The 16,977-nt window shown below is 31.7% G+C and overlaps 3 protein-coding genes and 1 non-coding gene across 4 annotated transcripts; 1 reads left to right on the top strand and 3 right to left on the bottom strand.

The window, feature by feature from the left end:
- Nucleotides 1-475: 475 nt before the first annotated feature.
- On the bottom strand, nt 476-4,328 carry LOC100799460 (translation initiation factor eIF-2B subunit gamma). The gene is made up of 13 exons (XM_003531191.4): nt 4,070-4,328; nt 3,896-3,991; nt 3,737-3,814; nt 3,094-3,174; nt 2,792-3,011; nt 2,653-2,711; nt 2,279-2,328; nt 2,105-2,192; nt 1,752-2,012; nt 1,552-1,644; nt 1,346-1,450; nt 1,052-1,168; nt 476-973 (listed from the first exon to the last, which is right to left on the bottom strand). The coding sequence occupies exons 1-13, from the start codon at nt 4,133-4,135 to the stop codon at nt 908-910; spliced, it is 1,380 nt and encodes a 459-aa protein (XP_003531239.1). The 5' UTR covers nt 4,136-4,328; the 3' UTR covers nt 476-907.
- Nucleotides 4,329-6,830: 2,502 nt separating this feature from the next.
- On the bottom strand, nt 6,831-8,783 carry LOC100798938 (probable polyamine transporter At3g13620). The gene has a single exon (XM_006585096.4). It carries the CDS (start codon nt 8,434-8,436, stop codon nt 6,985-6,987), a length of 1,452 nt encoding a protein of 483 aa, XP_006585159.1. The 5' UTR covers nt 8,437-8,783; the 3' UTR covers nt 6,831-6,984.
- A 3,331-nt stretch (nt 8,784-12,114) lies between these two features.
- Nucleotides 12,115-15,570, top strand: LOC100781807 (uncharacterized). The gene is made up of 3 exons (XM_003532699.5): nt 12,115-12,482; nt 13,887-14,270; nt 14,818-15,570. The coding sequence occupies exons 1-3, from the start codon at nt 12,311-12,313 to the stop codon at nt 15,525-15,527; spliced, it is 1,266 nt and encodes a 421-aa protein (XP_003532747.1). The 5' UTR covers nt 12,115-12,310; the 3' UTR covers nt 15,528-15,570.
- TRNAG-UCC (transfer RNA glycine (anticodon UCC)) lies at nt 12,168-12,239 on the bottom strand. The gene has a single exon. It is a non-coding gene; the product is annotated as a tRNA-Gly (tRNA).
- Nucleotides 15,571-16,977: the final 1,407 nt, after the last annotated feature.

Below are 16,977 nucleotides of genomic sequence, written 5' to 3'. Positions count from 1 at the left end.
ATATTTTAAATACTCCTAAAGATAAATTTATCTTTTTAATATAATTTTACTATAGAAAAATTAAGTCTTTTATCTAAAAATCCCTTTTTAAAAATTATATTCGAATGTAAAAAAAAATTAAAAATATTTGTTTCGTGTTATAACAATTTATTCAATTTGTCCCTTTTGCTAAGCTCCAGTTTGCAGTGAAAGCAATCTAAAACAGGTATTATAAGGGTACTCTTGAAGAAAAGGAAGATATATATTAGCAAAACCAAAATGTATATGTCGACTTTTACTAATAAAAAAATGTGTGTAAAAATGGCTTCAATGAGACTCGCAATTCTCTAGAGACAATTTTCTGTAATTGCAACACTCGCACACATCACATGCTCAACTGGTTGACGCTACCAAGCTTTGAGAACTACCCCTCCCTCGCAAAAATAGGGAGGAAAAAAGTGAGCTTAAACGAATTACTTACAAAGCAAGCATCAAATTCAAGTAAACATTATTATCACTAGATCTCAAACAAAAAGCCCAAACGAGATACGCCAATAGTACTACATTTGCTCGAATACAAAACTGATGGCGCTGGATTATACCGCTTTAGCACAGCAGCAAGATACCAACCGAAAGTCCCTTGTAACATATGGCAGAAAATTGTGATGAAAGGGAAGCAATTGGTAGTCATTTACACAAATGAATATTCAACACCGATTGCAGCCATTTTCAAACAAATTGCAAGAAACTGCAAAGGGCATGCATATAAATTGGAAGTATTAGAATTTCTTCGTTGCTCCTTCTGCTAACATCACCAAATTGTAACTGCTGACAGCAAAAAGCACAAAATTTGCTCCAAGCAATGATCAAGCAGAATAGAAGTCATTTTGCTATGTATTTCCCCAGCCTCCATTTTCACATTCCAGATTCATTTCTTAGCCAAGACCTCCCCCTTGCACTCACTACCAGCAGTGACCACAAAACCTGCTCCAACCTGCCAAGACAGGCAATGTTACATTCCAATTCAAATTACAATCATGAAAAATTGCCACAAAGAGGTGAAACAAATTACTTGGCAATCTTTTAGGATGGCACGTTCTTGGAGCTGTACATTGCTGCAGATAATAGAACCTTGGATTGAACAAGATTCTCCAATAGTAACATGATTCATAACTACTGAATTGACAACCTGCATGCATAAAAGCAAGTCAAAAGAAAACTTGGTAGTATTAACATTATTGAATACAACTCTTCAGGTCAGTGTTGCTGACCAATCATCGAGGTTTGGAGATCATAGTGTTACAGATAAATCAAAAGACCAAAAAGTAACTTCCTGTTAAATTGTAAAAATAATATATCATCCCACCTTAACATTGGGACCTATCCGACAATGACGGCCAATGACAGATCGTTTCACACTGCATTTGTCACCCATCTGTGAACCTTCCCCCAGTATACAATGTGGTCCAACCTAAAAACAAATCACAACTATTTATATAAACTTAAAAATGGGAAGAACTAAAATAATGCTCCCGAAACTGTATATCAGACCGCACAACTTATGTAACTCACAGTTGTTTTTGCCCCAAGCTCTGCAGAAGGATGGATAATGTTGTTTTGAGCAGAGAAGGAATACCCTGATAAGTGACTAGCCTCTCCTGTCACCTGTCACAGTAAAAAATAAATCGCCTAAGCAACCAGAACTATACCCAAAGAAAAATTGTAAGGCAATAGCAAGTGCCTAATAAAGGCCATAACAATAACTAACTCACATCTCGGTTTATGTCACTGTATGCTTGTATAGAATTTAAGCGAGCACAGTACTTGCTGCTTCCAGCAATATACACACAACATTTGTGGGTTCTTCGATCAGAAGTAGAACCATGAGGACCCAGTGCATTTCGTAGATGAAAGATTGGTTCAGATGCATTAGCGAGTATTTGAGATAGCATTTGTTGATTGCTTTGAGAAATAACCTTTTCAGTTCCGTTTTCTTCTGCTTGTGGCATACCATTTAATAATACTTCTGATTTCTAACTCTCATTTAGAAAATATGAACAAGGTTAGAATCCTTAAAAGTATAACATTCCCTAGCCTATCTCTGCAAAAACCTTTAACAACTAACCAGTTGGCTCCGGACTAGATATGGCAATACATCATGCTTTAAGCTATGAAATGCACTCTTCTGATCTAGAACTTCTTGTAGAACTGATCTGCAAGAAAAGTTTGTTTCAGGATACAAACATGAGTAATTCAAGACTACGAATAAAGGAGAAAGTTAAAAAGTAAATGAATGTACCTTTTGAATGCATACAAGTGGGCGTCCATTAGATCAGCTCTTATTTCTATCTACATGAAGGACAAATAACAACAAAGAGAAATAAGAAATTGCAGAAGTCTTGCATTTAATTTTCTATTATTCAGATGAACAATTCATATTTTCACAGAAAATGCTATTTCTTTAAGATTGACAGATTAAACATTTTTCTTACACTGAAAGCACAATGACCAATTTCCATCTCTACACAAATCACAAACAGAAAATACCTCCAATAGTAAAGTTGGTATAGACACTTATATCTCACACTAGAAGTGTGAAAACTCGTAACATTAGAGAAATTATAGGCAGGAGGAACAAACTAGGAAGGTTCAGAAACATGAAAGAAAAAGTACCTGGCCAACTGCAGGGAGCATGCTCTTCTGAATTCGAAGATCTTTTTCAACTTCTGCTCCTGAAAAGAGTTGAAAGATTCCACATGAGCACACATACAACAACAAAATGCCATATACAAGGGAAAGCTAGATAACTAACCAGTTGCTATGTGAACTAAAAACTGTTTTGTGGGGTCCAGCCCTATCAAATCATAACGGCCAGGTTTCTTGATTTTGTCTTTCCCACCAGAGGATACTGACTCCGAAGGTCCACTTACAGGAGCAGAGCAAAGCATAGCAGTGACAACTGCATCATGCCGTCTATGAGTAGCTGCAACAGCACCAAGTGGAACATCGGTAACAAGATCACCACTGACAACCTGCAGAAAATCAACACAACCATAAAGAACAACATTATTTAAATCACAGGGTTCAGGAGCAGGGGAGGGGGGGATAAACCACCAAAATGTCTTTAGCTGTTAGGTGATGCGAAATGGCCCGAATTGCACCCGCTGTCCCCACATCCTCAGGAACTGCAGCAACCTGGAAAAAATTTAAACAGAAATCATCACCTTTGGACACAGTATCAGTACTTTAAAGTACAAACTAAATAAGACCCTTTAAATCAACTTTAGAAGAAAATAAAAAGCAAAACGAATCAAACTTCTTCCACAAGTTAAAATAAGCTTAAAGCATCTCAACTTCTGAAGAATTTAGATGGGAGAGCTTCTATAAAAGTTGAAGTACATAAGCTTACTTTAACTCATGGAAAAAGTTTAAGACCCTGTTTGCATGAGTTAAAAAAATCCTCTTATGCATAAGCTAATTTACAGAAGCTCTCCCATTTTGCTTCTTTAAAAGCTTATTTTAATTTATGCATGAGCATTTTTTTAATTCACTTTACCTTCTTATTTTCTTCTCTAAAAGTGCTTATTGAAAAGTTTATCCACCCATGCTAATTCATTCTTTTTTTTTTCCTCCTATAACTTACTTAAGTGTATCCAAATAAAACCTACATATCCTTATGCTTGTGGTCACTAGTGAGACATATATAGAGGCAAGGAATCATGTTTGTTAAATTTTCTAATATCCAAAAAGTGATTACCTCAACGTGGAGGCGATCAGCATAAGCCCCCGAAATCCAAGCCCCAACATGAAGAACCGCTTCTTCGCCTTCAACCACCTACAGTTAAAAAATTCATTTACTAATTCACCATTTACCCTCTCCAATAACATCTAAAAGATTGCAAAAAAATGAAATTACCACAATGAGATCTTTGAGGTTGCTAAGCTCCAAGTACTCGAGAACGTAGGAGAGAACGGGGCGATTCGCCACCGGAAGCAACGCGTTCGGAAGCTCCTGCAAACAGAAATAAGCGCTTCAGAATAATAGAATAGCATCAAAATTTGTTTGGTTTGAAGCATTCGAGTTCGAAACCTGAGAAACGAGAGGGAGGAGCTTCTTGGAAAGGCCACCGCCGAGAACGACCACTTGGAAATCCATGGCCGCGACGCCAAACAGGGTTTTGGGTTTTCGAAGGGTTCTGTTTTCTGTTTTAATTTCCCTAATCAAATATGGGATTCTATACAGCACTCGCTCTCACTCCTTCATTCGCAACCCCAACCCCAAAGCCAAACACGCCTCTGAGATTCACCTTCCTTTTAGTTTATATCACGAACACACTATGGGTCGCTCCATTTTGTTTAGTTTTTTTTTTCGTTTTAGTACTTAATTAGATTAAAAAATAAAATATGCGAAAAGTATAAAATTACAAGAAAAATATAAAAAATCATTTGTCTTCTTTCAAATCATTTTTAAGAAAAAAATTGATATCTCCTGTTGTTTTCTTTCTCTTTCCAATTTTCAAAATTCTCATTTCTTTCTTGTTTGGTGTCAACAATATAGAATAATTATAGTGATATATAATTGGACCAATAATTGTTGTTGTTCTCTTTCTCTTCCTAGTTTTCAAAATTCTCATTTCATCCATGTTTAAATGATGTGTCAACAATTTAGAATAATTAGAATTATATAATTGAAATAATAATTATTTATTTAAAAAATAAATAAAAATGACTTATAAATTTGATGATTTGACCCACTTTAACTATAATTTAATAAATAAATAATATTGAATGGTGGAGAAAAAATAACCCTATGTTATACTAATTTTAAAATGATCATTAAATGCAATTAATTTTATTAAACTTATCTTTAAAATAATTATTACATGTCACAAATAGATCTTTAGGATAATGTCCAACTTATTCGATGTGTCTCCAGGATAAGCATTTTCAATTTTTCCAATGAATTTTCTTGAAAAATATTCCACCGATTTGCTGTCATTCTTCATCAAATCACATGAATCAATTTAGTAATATTGGAATTTCTATTCTTTAATACTGAATTACATGAAATTTTAACTAATTTCGTGTATGAAATACCTATTATGAAAAGAGGAATAAATAAAATAGAATTTTATATTCAACTTCCAATGAAGGAATTTGCAACAAAATAAACAAATAGAATCTAAATTATAATCTCAAAATGGAAATGAATTGAAAAATTCGACCCAGATTTCAAGATTTTTTTCATTTTAAAGAATATAAAAAAATGCATCCCAGTTCTATCATTATTATGATATTCCATATTCCAAATTCAATTGGATACCAGAAGGAATTGTAAATTATAATCATATTTGTTTGGGACAACACATAATATGTCGTGCTTCTCCCTATTTTACAATTTTTCTATTCAATATGTTTGGTAACATATTTTAATGGTTTATAAGCTACTTTCTGACTTATAAAATAGTTTGATTAAAATACTTTTGTTTCATATAAATAGAGATTAAAACATTTTATTTTCAAATTATAAGAATTAAAAATGTTAATTTTAACTTTGAAGGATAAAAAAAATTAATTCATTTTTAAAAGAATAACAACATATTTAAGTTTTTTTAATTATATTTATACTATAATTTTTAAAAATCAATAAAAAAATAATTTATATTTTAGTATATATATTTATGTATTAAATTTAGTAATAATTAATTTTATTTAATAATATATTTTTAGGATATATGAACTGTATACAGATACATATATTTAAGAAGTATATTTATATTTATTAAATTTAATTAAATTTATTATATTTCATAATATTATTAAAATTAATCATGTATTGTATTTATTTCATACAATAAATAATACATTCAATATTTATATAAACATTATATTAATAACTTTAAATATGAAAATAGTCTAATTCGGTAGATTAAATATGTTGTGTAAGTTTTTATAAATCGTTGATATAATGAAAAAAAACTTTAAATATTTGCCTAAAAAAATTAAAGATATATATACACGTTAGATATTTCGCAACGTTCGTTTTAGTGGTGTAATGATATTGTCCACATTCTATATATATTTACGCTTTAACAGTTAATACCATCAGTACCGGGGCCCTACCACCGGTCCCACTTGAGGAAGCAGTTAAGCGTCACAAATAGGCATTTCGTGCGTACACCATAAAACAAAAAAAAAACAAAAAAAGGACAAAATGACTGACTCATTTGTTTTTTCTTTTTTGGTATATCCTGAATTGTTTAATTTATCACAAATAATAAATTATTGCATTAAGTATATTATTATGTAATTATGTTTACATTTTTTTACGCAATTTAAGAATTATTTGATACTTCATTAATTATTTTTATTTAATATATAATATTTTTAAAATATAAATAAATGTCAATTATAAAATATTCATTTTAATTTAAAATTTTCATGCTTAAGCCAATACGAAATATTTAATGGTAAATTTTATTATATTTATATTTAAAATAAAGTATTTTTTAAAAGAAAAATTTAAATAAATTATTAAATGATATAAATTTGCAAGATTTATTTTTGAAGTAAGGGGTCTACATAATATAGATACGCACACTTTAGCCATTGATTCTTATCTTCCCTTTGAAGTGATCTCAGGGGAAGAATTTGATTCCCTTGAAAGTGGAAGGGACATCAATTCTTTAATCAGATATTCCTAACCTTTTTAATTTCGTAACATACAAGATTGGATCTAGAAATGCCAATTTGAAATAAAATAAGCATAGCAATTGCAACTAAAAGACAATGCTTTATGCTACCCAAAGAAAAAGACAATATTTTGCTAATTGTTTAGGGAATCAACATCGTCATCAAGACATTTGCATTACAATTTATACTTTAAAACATAATGACTGAGGAGAATCCAATTTCTCCAGCAGAAAAAATAAAAACAAGATTCTTGTTCCCCAAACAAGTACGTTTGACAAAGATTCCATTAAAAATAGCAACCATACCCAACTTCTACAAAACATAATCATCTTCACCCAATTTATCTCCCACACGGCTGAATTCAAGCCACTTCCTAGACTTAGAAAGATTCATGAAATAATATAAAGCAATCCCAAGAAAGGTCAAGAAGGCACTAGCCACATACACAATTTTGGAAGCAACAGTCATCACATACACCAAAAGAATTGATGGTACCAAGCACATTATGATTAAACCAAAGAACCCCAATGGAACCTGAAATGGCCTTTTCAAAGCAGGGAATTTCCTCCTCAACCTTAGGAAAGCTGCAAACTCCAAAAGCATCCCCAAACTGTACAAGAAATTCACAGTAGATATGATCTCTGTGAAGGTCAAGAAACTCATGCCGAGTGCTACAACTGTTGAGATCAAAATGGCCATCCAAGGAGTGTTAAACCACTTAGACCTTTCACCAAAAATTCTTGGTATGAATCCCAAATCAGCCATACCAAGAAGCTGATATGCAGCACTGCTTAGTTGGGCTTCAAACAACCCAATTATTGACAAAACAGCACCAATTTCCATCCAAATTTTCAACCAATTCCCAGCAATGACCCCAGCAACATGTGCAAAATACCCACCAACCCAACTTTGTTGATCAAGTGGCATAGCCCCAGTGGTAGCCAACAAGGGAATTATGTATCCCAAACAAGTAAGCAACCCTGCAGATAACAAGGCCTTTGGGAAAGTCTTATGTGGCTCCTCAACTTCACCAGCTAGAGTACTAGCACTGTCCCAAAAGTTCAAGTTCCAAAAGATGGTGTTGAAGTACAGTGTCCAATCCTTCTCCACACCCTCTTGACCAAAACTTAGCCATTTGCTGGGGTCAATTTTGGGCAAGGAAAACAAAGACAACAACACAAAAGGCAAAAGTGAAACAACACCAAGAACAACTGCAGTATAACCCACTATAGCCAAACCAGAATAGTTCAAAAAGGACAAGACACAAGTGGAGAGAGAAATAGACACAAAACGAGGGAAGCCAGAAGATAAAATTGGGATCACCAGTTTGAGATAATCTATGCATAGAACCGGGTATGAGGCTAAGTTGATGACTCCACTGAAGAACTTCCAGAAGCCCATGAGGGAGCCCCAGAAGGGTCCAAAGGCTTCATTGGCCCATATCACAAACCCACCATTGCCAGGGAAAGTTGTGGCCAATTCAGCAGTGAGAAGTGCCTCTGGAATGCTCCAAATGAAAGGGAAAATCACAAAGCCAAGGATGGCTATTAGAGGGCCTGCAGCTCCCACTGCAGCCTCTTCACCATAGGGGCCTCCAGCAACCTCAAAATAGATCAGAAAAACCAAAGGGAGAAGAGCTAGCTTCTTGTGTTGTTTGGTGTTGGAACCATGTTGTTGTTCTGTCTCTGACTCTTCTCTATGGTGGTTTAGAAGATGTTGTTGCTGGGAACTTGGAGTTGAAGAGTAGAGAGGAGAATCCTCCATGTTGGGTTATTGAATGAATGATTGAATTCAACAAGAAAAGTACAGTTATAAGATGAAGATACCAATCAAAGGGTTGAAATAGAAAATATGATATATTTTTTTAAAAGGTCACATGCTGCTGTTTCCTTTGCGTATGTCTCACAAACACGTTTTTATATTATGCTTGTAAGAATGATCCAACTACATAATATCTTGACGTGTACTCTAATTGCTGGTCCCGCACTTGTAGGGAAGTCTTAATTATAGCCTTCCATTTCGTTGAACATTTTTATTTTTGTTGAATAAAAAATTTTATGTAACAACCGAAGAAATATTCATCAAAAATAAAAATCGAAGAAATGATTTTCTCTGTCAAGTTGTTCTGATTGTTTAAAGATAAATAATTTTAATTCTATTTTGTGTTTAAATGATAAATGTTTCAATGTTTTTTTTTTATATTCTATATTTCTATACTTTTTTTTTTATAATTTTTAATAACACCTAAAATTCACCCAACCGTGAATCATGTGATGGTGTATGTCAACTGATTTGCTTGATTCATGTCATTATAATTAAATATTTCAGTGTTTAATTGTGAATCCACTGAATTTGGGAATTCACATTGTTGAAATCTGTCGGATTTTAGGCTAATTTGTTTGGTGTGTGCTTTACAATGGTTAAGTGGGGGAGGAGGAAAAGCAAGTGTGCCAATTGAGGAAGCTTCTCATGTGATTGTCAATGATAATGTTATCATGTTATGTTCTCCGTCATGTGCTTTGTTTGTCCTTAGTTTTTCAAGATTAAATAGTTTGTGGACTCAAGTTATAAAGACTTTAGAGTAATATTATTTAATAACAAAATTTCATATGTGTAAAAAAAAAAATCATATATAACATTTATTTTATTTCTATAAATCACATCAATTTCCAATATTTAATTTTTTTAGTTGAACCCACGAATTCGAGTTCAAAATAAACTACGTTCATATTTAGGTTTGAACATTGAATCAAATGTAATGGAGTTAATATTTTCCCTCTAAATATATTAATTTAATATGTAGTATATGCCCTTAAGGTTATTGCGTACAGACCTTGTCCCTTAACGGAAAAGTCATCCAAATCTTTGCAGACATATCACCACTTCTTTGGATAATTATTTTTTTTGTTTTGTTTTGGTTTTTGACGCAAAAGACTTTATTAATTTAATGAGAATGATCACGACGGTTTTTGTCAAGCTATTCTTTTATTTGTTTCGAGTTAATAAAGCAAGTATCAATAAAAATATAAAACACTAAATGTCTCAAATATATATATAATCTTAATAGTTGTTTTTATTTAATTAATAAAATTACTACCAGGATAATAAAAAACTATATGATTATTCAAATAAAAATAGAGTTACAATTTAAAACATATCATAAAAAGTTTACAATGTACATATTTATAAACTTTATCTTGTAACAGCATAAAAAAAAACTTTATCTTGTAATACTAACATTATTTTATAATTTTAAATATGTTGATAATGTAGAGTACGTGATGATAAAGAGTAATGTTAAATCCTCTTAGAATATCTATAATATATAATTTATTTAGATGAATTATTTATCATAATTTTATGAATTTTATAATTTTACATAAATTTAAACATTTTATAAGATATATACTCTAATACTAAGGTAGTTGAAATGAATAATTAACTTAATTTTATAGTTTTTACAATGTTTAAAAAATATTATATTTATGATATAAATTTGTTAAATAATGATTGTTGATCATATAAGCAATGTTTATCATGTATTCTCGTGAGAAAAAAAAATTACACAACATTAATTAAAGTTAAATAACTAATGTAAGTACTCTTATTTAGATAAATTATTTTAAGTAATATTTGTCTAACTTTTAGATAAATGAGTTGTTTATCTAAAAGTTATGAACCTTATAATGTTACATAGATTTAAAATTTTCACTTAAAAATTTATTTCAATATTAAAGTTGATAGAATAAATGTTTAACTTGAGTCAGATTAATTTTTTTAATCAAAAATAATTATTTATTTGGTAAGAATAAATTAAATAATAATTACTTATACAAATAACTCACTACAGGAATACATTATGAAGTCATTTGTTTCAATGATAAAAATTTGTTAAACAACTTACAAAGCACTCACGTTGAAAATGTTTTTACTATATCATTTTATTATCTTTTATGATAAGTATTAAACAAGAGGGAAAAATATTTATTGTGTTAAAAGTGTAAAATATATTTAAAACTTAACGTGTAAGAGGGTAATATTAATATGATTGAGGAAGGGAATATCATAACGAGTGATAGCAACTATACAGAATAGTGATAGCGACGGATCGAAATCTTGAGTTTAAAATTATACTGCAGCTCTGCGTGGTGTTGTTACATAATGCAACAAATTTTGTTATATAAAAAATAATGCATCAAATTTATTGAACTATATTCATACAATATTTTTTTATCATCGAATAAGCAATATTAATGAATGAGATCTCTGTTAATTCTAGATAATCTCGATCGATAACAACTTAGTTCGTACGGTATAATGATGATAATAATAATAATAATTTTTTTACTATTACATGTACATTTAATGTGACTGTATATTTTGGATTTAAATTTAAATACATTATCAAATAAAAAAAACCCATACCAATTAATTTATATATTTGATTGTATGATAATAAGGTTTGAATGTATTTTTAATTTTTTTATAGAAAATTTAGACAAGTATTACTTTTTTTCTAACACAATCTTAGATTCTTAATCAAATATGTTACGCTAGAATTAATAAAAGAAGTAATAATACAATAAATAGTCCATATGTTAATATATAAATTAAAAAATACATTAACATTTAATTATAATTTGTGATGATAAATTTTTTAATTTCATAATAATTAATTTAAAAGTCTTATTTACTATGCTTTTTAATTATACAATTGTCAATACAAAAAAAAAGTCACAATAATATTAATAAAAAAAACACGATATCTATCAACTAAATGTAAAATTAATCATTCCAAACATACTTAATAAAATTGAAAGTATGTTTGAATGGATTAATTTCACATTTAAAATTGTTCAACAATTCATCAAAAATATTTTGATTATAATTTTAATTAAAAGGAAAATTCAAGACGTGTTCTATATATAAGTTTAATTTATACATTTTTATTTGGAGGTATTATACATTAAATTTAATACTAATAAAAAATATAGTATAATTGAAATAATTTGGACATAAACAATTAAATAAAATGGTTTATACAATACACGTAGTTTCTTTGAGGCAATTAATGTTTTCTTATTTCTCAAATTAATTGATAGGTACAACTTCATCCCCATCCCTTTATTGGGTTCTTAGAGTAGTTGACCTATAATTGCCTTTAGTCGGTGCCTAATACCCTTTTCAGACACGTAACATGCTTCCCATTTCCAATTCCAAGTTCATCACATTAGCACTTTCCCAACGTTTAGGACTTCCATAAGTAAGTTATTAAGTGAATGCACCCCTAACCAAACACACACAAGGTGCTATAACATAAGTGATAATTGACAAGAGGGTAAACAAATGAAATGCTATTTGAGAATTCAAATTATGGGTAGGGGTGTTGTGGCTTTGTTGAATTTATCAATATATAACATTAAAACTTAAAAAAAAATGCAATTAGATATATTTCATACTTGTTTGGAAGAACGAAAATAAACAAGTAAAAAGATTGCGTTTGCCGGGAGTCGAACCCGGGTCTATTGCTTGGAAGGCAATTATCCTAACCGTTGGACTACAAACGCTTCTTGCATACGAGATCTCTTTATTTTATAATTACAATATAACTATCTCTTTGATTATCTCATGGATTCAAATGTCTGTAGTTGCGTGCCTAAACTGCATTGCAATTCCTGAATTGGAGTATAGAGGCATGGAGGGAATTCCTGTGAGGACTGTGATACCTTCAGCTACAAGAAGGGTTCCCACCCAAAACAGAAATTTACGCTTTGCTGTTCGAGCCAAACTCTCTCCTTCTGATTTTCAAGGTACCCACGTAACAATTTCTGTAGAAATTTATTAAAAATCTAAACTTTTAACTTTTAGCTTCATCCAAATGAATTTCGATTTTGGTTTGGTTAGATATTGATAGATGATGGGAAGGGATGATATTCTCTGTACCTCTCTGTTAATAATATATATAATTTTTAACGGATTTTAATTGCATCTTATCGTTTTAATACTTATGGAAATACAATTTTTAAGATTTTGCTCCTTTAAATTGGTGGATTCACTTCATGCATAGACAAAAGCAATGATTTTCTCTTAGAAAATCAACGGTTAAGATTAAAATAATTTCCTTATTTATTATATATTTGAATATTTTATCATCATCTAATCTTTAAATTTCTCAATTGATGATTGTAACTATTGACTTGTTGCACTAAAGTTAGGAGAATCGAATGTAATTTTTTTTATAGTTTTGTCGTACAAAAATCTAATGAGAGGATTTATTCCAGTTATGAAGTACATGCTGGTTGTTAATATACGGTTTACTCTTTAAATGGATATGCATCTATCTGGCCAGCAGTCCCTACTTTAAATGAATCAATGATCACAATCAATTATTAATTTTGATCTGACTTCACAGTCAATTATTATTTTTTGATCACAGACTTCACAGTCAATTATTATATAGTTGCGTCATTTGCTTTAGTGGGGTGAAGTATTATTAATCAAATCCTTCACATTTTTAATGCTGCAATTGTCATTGCAACTTGCAAGGTATTTTAGTGGAAAAGATTATGGCAATGTAGCTAATTGGTTGATTTTTGGTTGTGTAAGTGTGTTGGCTTCATCCGATTTCTGTATCTACATGGTAATTTATGTAAAATTTCAAAATTTTGTAGTTAATTTCTTTTTTAGCTTTAAATTGAGTCATGCATACATGAAGCTTGATTCAACCAGCTTCTATTAAATTGGCAAAACTAATCAGTTTAGTATTTGTTGTGTCCAATGACTGGTAGTAGTAACATGGATTGCTTTCCACATTTTTTGGACCAAAAAGTACTTCCCTTTTCTAATTTATGGGATTGATCAAAGCCTCAAAGGTAGTTCCATTGATTATCTGCCAACTAACTTTAATATATGTTATTTGTCAGGCACTTCTTTATTTGAAACGTAGACCCGAGTAATTTCTTTTCTCTTCACATGCAATGTTTCTCTATTTTTTTACCCTTAATTTGGGATGAAAGGGGGTAAGTGAAAGGGTTATGATGTAATAACACATCTTTCGATAAGGAAAATCATTTGTTAATTGTGTAGCTTGTAGACCATTTCAATGAAGACCACTAAGGTAGACAATTTGGTCACTAATGTTCTAAAGAAGTACTTGTGATCGATGTTGAATAATATTTTAGTTTATTCATCAATCTCTGATGTTCCTGCCACAGATTTTCAGAGCTATGCTAGGCCTTCACATCTCTTGCCAGCCTCTGAAGTGAAAGTGTATACAAATACATCAGTAGAAAACATTTCGTCATCTTTGAAGGAGGATGGATCCAAATCTTTATTTAGGGTCAAGTTAGTTACAAGCAACGCTTATGGCTCAGCTATTAGTGACTTAAGTGCTGGACTTCTACTATGCTTGATAGATGAAAACGGAAATTCTATATTGCAAAGGATCCCTGTGAGTTTGATGATGGGTCGTTCTACAGAATCAGGGGATATGACTAATATTGACATGCTTCATTTCCAAAGAGGTTCTTTAGATGAATTCATTTTTGAGGGTCCTAAAATTGCACGACTTGAGGCTCTTTGGGTCAGTGTTGAATCAGGTATATTATTATTGTTTATTTGTTTTCGAGTGATTAAAATGTTCATAGACATCATCCCTGGCCTACAATTTTGAAGTGCCTTGATTAACAAGCTTGTCTACCCACAAGTGAAATGCTAACAATATACTCCCTAACACTTTTTTTAATACACTATCATTAGTTGAAATTTATTAGAAATCATAAAATTTGTAGGTTTGGCTTCTTATTTGACAAGTCTTACTCGTGATTTTGTAGTTTCTAATAATTTTTAACCAGTAGAATAAAGTGTATTAGAGAATGAGTTATTAACACTCCTGCCGACAAACTTGTTTTTAGGTACCGAGGAAAAAATATCCCTTCTGCATTCTTAGCTAGGAAGCCAGTATACTGTTATATTTCTTCTGGCTTCTTAGACTCAAATTCCAGTTTTTAAAACCATTATGCAACCAATATATGCTCTCTGTGAAACATGAAGAACTAATTGTTGGTACAATCATGAGTTCATCCCATATTTATCTGTTTAAACCTAGACTTTCTAACAACACCCTTCTTCTGTCTCTAAGGTCAGGTCAGTGGCGCCTAGGAAGTGTATCCTTAATGGTTATTAGCTGTGAAGGGAAACCATCAGGACTGGAAGATGGGGTAACAAGTTACACTGGCTTCCAGTATGACTTTCAGATTGATGATGTGTTGCTTGGTGAGGGAACTGATCTGTCCATGTTGGAATTAAGACCTAGCCTTGTGACTGAGCTGGAAGGGATTGATCCCATAAGCATCTTCAACAAAGGACTTAATGACCCTACCTTGTTCTCAAGTCCTAAGATCTCAAATGAAGAGAGCATGAAGGAATATGCAGATTTGAAGTTCTCATTGTTATTTTATGATGCTATGTTGACACTATTCGGTACATCAGTTGCTTCCCTCTCAGCTGGGGAAAATGCTGGGATTGCTTTCTTGATTGGTGGGATTGGAGGCTTCTTGTATCTGCTACTATTGCAGAGATCTGTGGATGAATTGCCAGCTTCAGAATTAATCACCAATGACAAGGGAAGAACTGATGCACTGTTCAGAGGAGTGAAGGGTCCAATAGCAAGTGTGGCATTGGCTATAGGCTTGGCTGTAATTGCATCAAGATATAGCTCTGGAGATCTTGAACTGATGCTAACACCAAAAGATCTCATAGTTGGAATGATGGGATTTCTTGCATGTAAAGTTTCTGTGGTGTTAGCTGCATTTAAGCCTATTACACTAGGTCCAAAGTTACCAAGTGATATGTAACATTGTACTTTTTTGTCGTTTGTGAAGTGGTTTAATTTTTAAACCAGGTGTAACTTACAATTATCAATACCGTGACCATTATAGTTGTATAGTGCTCATTTTAAGTGTTTCTTACGTACTCTTTGGCTGGAAAGGAATGGAAAAGGGGAATGAGATTTTGATAAAAATTGTTTATTTTATTCGGTTAAGGAGTTTGAAGGGATGGAGAAGAGAAATGAAGGTCTTGAAATCTCTTTCCATTAGTTTTTTTTTCTCTAATGGAGGGAGAATTTTATTTCTTCCATTTCTCTTTTCTTAAAAAAGTCGGTTAAATTTCAGTTTAAATACCAATAACAATTAAGGAAACACAAGTACAAATGAAATATGGGTACAACCATTACATGTGGGTGAGACAAATTTTAAAAATGCAGCTTATGCTAATATAACGAACTTCCTAGTGACTGAAAGTAGATAACTGATTACAGTTATGCTAATACTCCCACTCAAGATGGGGAGAAGAGATTCTGAAGATCCATCGTGGATATGAATTCATAACAGCGATAAAGGCAAAGGTTCGGTTAGAAAATCAACCAACTGTGTAGGCGTATGAACATGAACCAATTTAATAACATCTGCTGCTATCTAAATTTTACAAACAAAATGGCAATAAGTTCTGGGATTCATTCGCTCATGAAAAGCTGGTTTTGAGGCAATAATGTATGTGGCCGGAAACATGAAACCCAAAATCAGCAAGCAATTGACCCAAGTGAGCTCACCAAGGACTACTAAAGATCTGTCTTCTGCTTTAGTGGACGATCAATCCTGTTTCAGCATTATATTTATGGGAGCTTAAATGAAGGAAACAACGGAATTATCATAAATATATACTCACTTTCCATCTCTTTTCTTCCTATCTCTATCTCTGATCACAATTCTATCCCAAAATGGATTTATTACATTTATTATTTTCACACCATTTATTATTTTTTCTCCACTTTTCGTTTTTCTTCTCTCACTTTTCTTACTACACACATCCACCCAAAAAATGGGATGAGCATTGAGTATTACCCATTACATTCTCTCAAACCAATTAATGAATCATCTCATGAACAGTAAAGATCGTATAGTTAGCTGCTTAGGATTTGCATGTGTGCTATGCGATACGAGACAACGATTCTGACAACTTGACGAACATCTGATGTAATCTCTAGCTTATTCTAGATCTCCCACATGACCAGTGTCTGGATTCAATTTCATCATTCAATAACAGTGCGTCCACCCATCTCAACCTCATTCTCCAACAGTTTCTGAAAATAGACTTGCAACCAATGAGAAATCCATTCTGAAATTGAACAGTGAATAAAAAACTTTTCCCAGTGTACCAAAAAAAGTCAATAAAATGTTGCAGAGGACAGCAAATAATTATTTATTGACCGAGTAGGAAGTATGATATATCTGCAAAATCACAGCA

This window comes from Glycine max, chromosome 8 (genome assembly GCF_000004515.6).
Source record: "Glycine max cultivar Williams 82 chromosome 8, Glycine_max_v4.0, whole genome shotgun sequence".
Lineage (NCBI taxonomy): Eukaryota > Viridiplantae > Streptophyta > Magnoliopsida > Fabales > Fabaceae > Glycine > Glycine max.
Note: the sequence above shows the minus strand (reverse complement) of the source record. Positions and strands in the feature narration are given on the sequence as shown.

Excerpts from the sequence above, each read along its gene's own strand:
- LOC100799460 (XM_003531191.4), bottom strand. The coding sequence starts at position 4,135 with ATGGATTTCCAAGTGGTCGTTCTCGGCGGTGGCCTTTCCAAGAAGCTC. Across the intron at positions 2,193-2,278 it reads CACTTGTATGCATTCAAAAG|ATCAGTTCTACAAGAAGTTC; the intron begins GTACATTCATTT and ends CTTTTCTTGCAG. Across the intron at positions 974-1,051 it reads CCATCCTAAAAGATTGCCAA|GTTGGAGCAGGTTTTGTGGT; the intron begins GTAATTTGTTTC and ends CTGTCTTGGCAG.
- LOC100798938 (XM_006585096.4), bottom strand. The coding sequence starts at position 8,436 with ATGGAGGATTCTCCTCTCTACTCTTCAACTCCAAGTTCCCAGCAACAA.
- LOC100781807 (XM_003532699.5), top strand. The coding sequence starts at position 12,311 with ATGTCTGTAGTTGCGTGCCTAAACTGCATTGCAATTCCTGAATTGGAG. Across the intron at positions 12,483-13,886 it reads CTCTCCTTCTGATTTTCAAG|ATTTTCAGAGCTATGCTAGG; the intron begins GTACCCACGTAA and ends TTCCTGCCACAG. Across the intron at positions 14,271-14,817 it reads TTGGGTCAGTGTTGAATCAG|GTCAGTGGCGCCTAGGAAGT; the intron begins GTATATTATTAT and ends CTCTAAGGTCAG.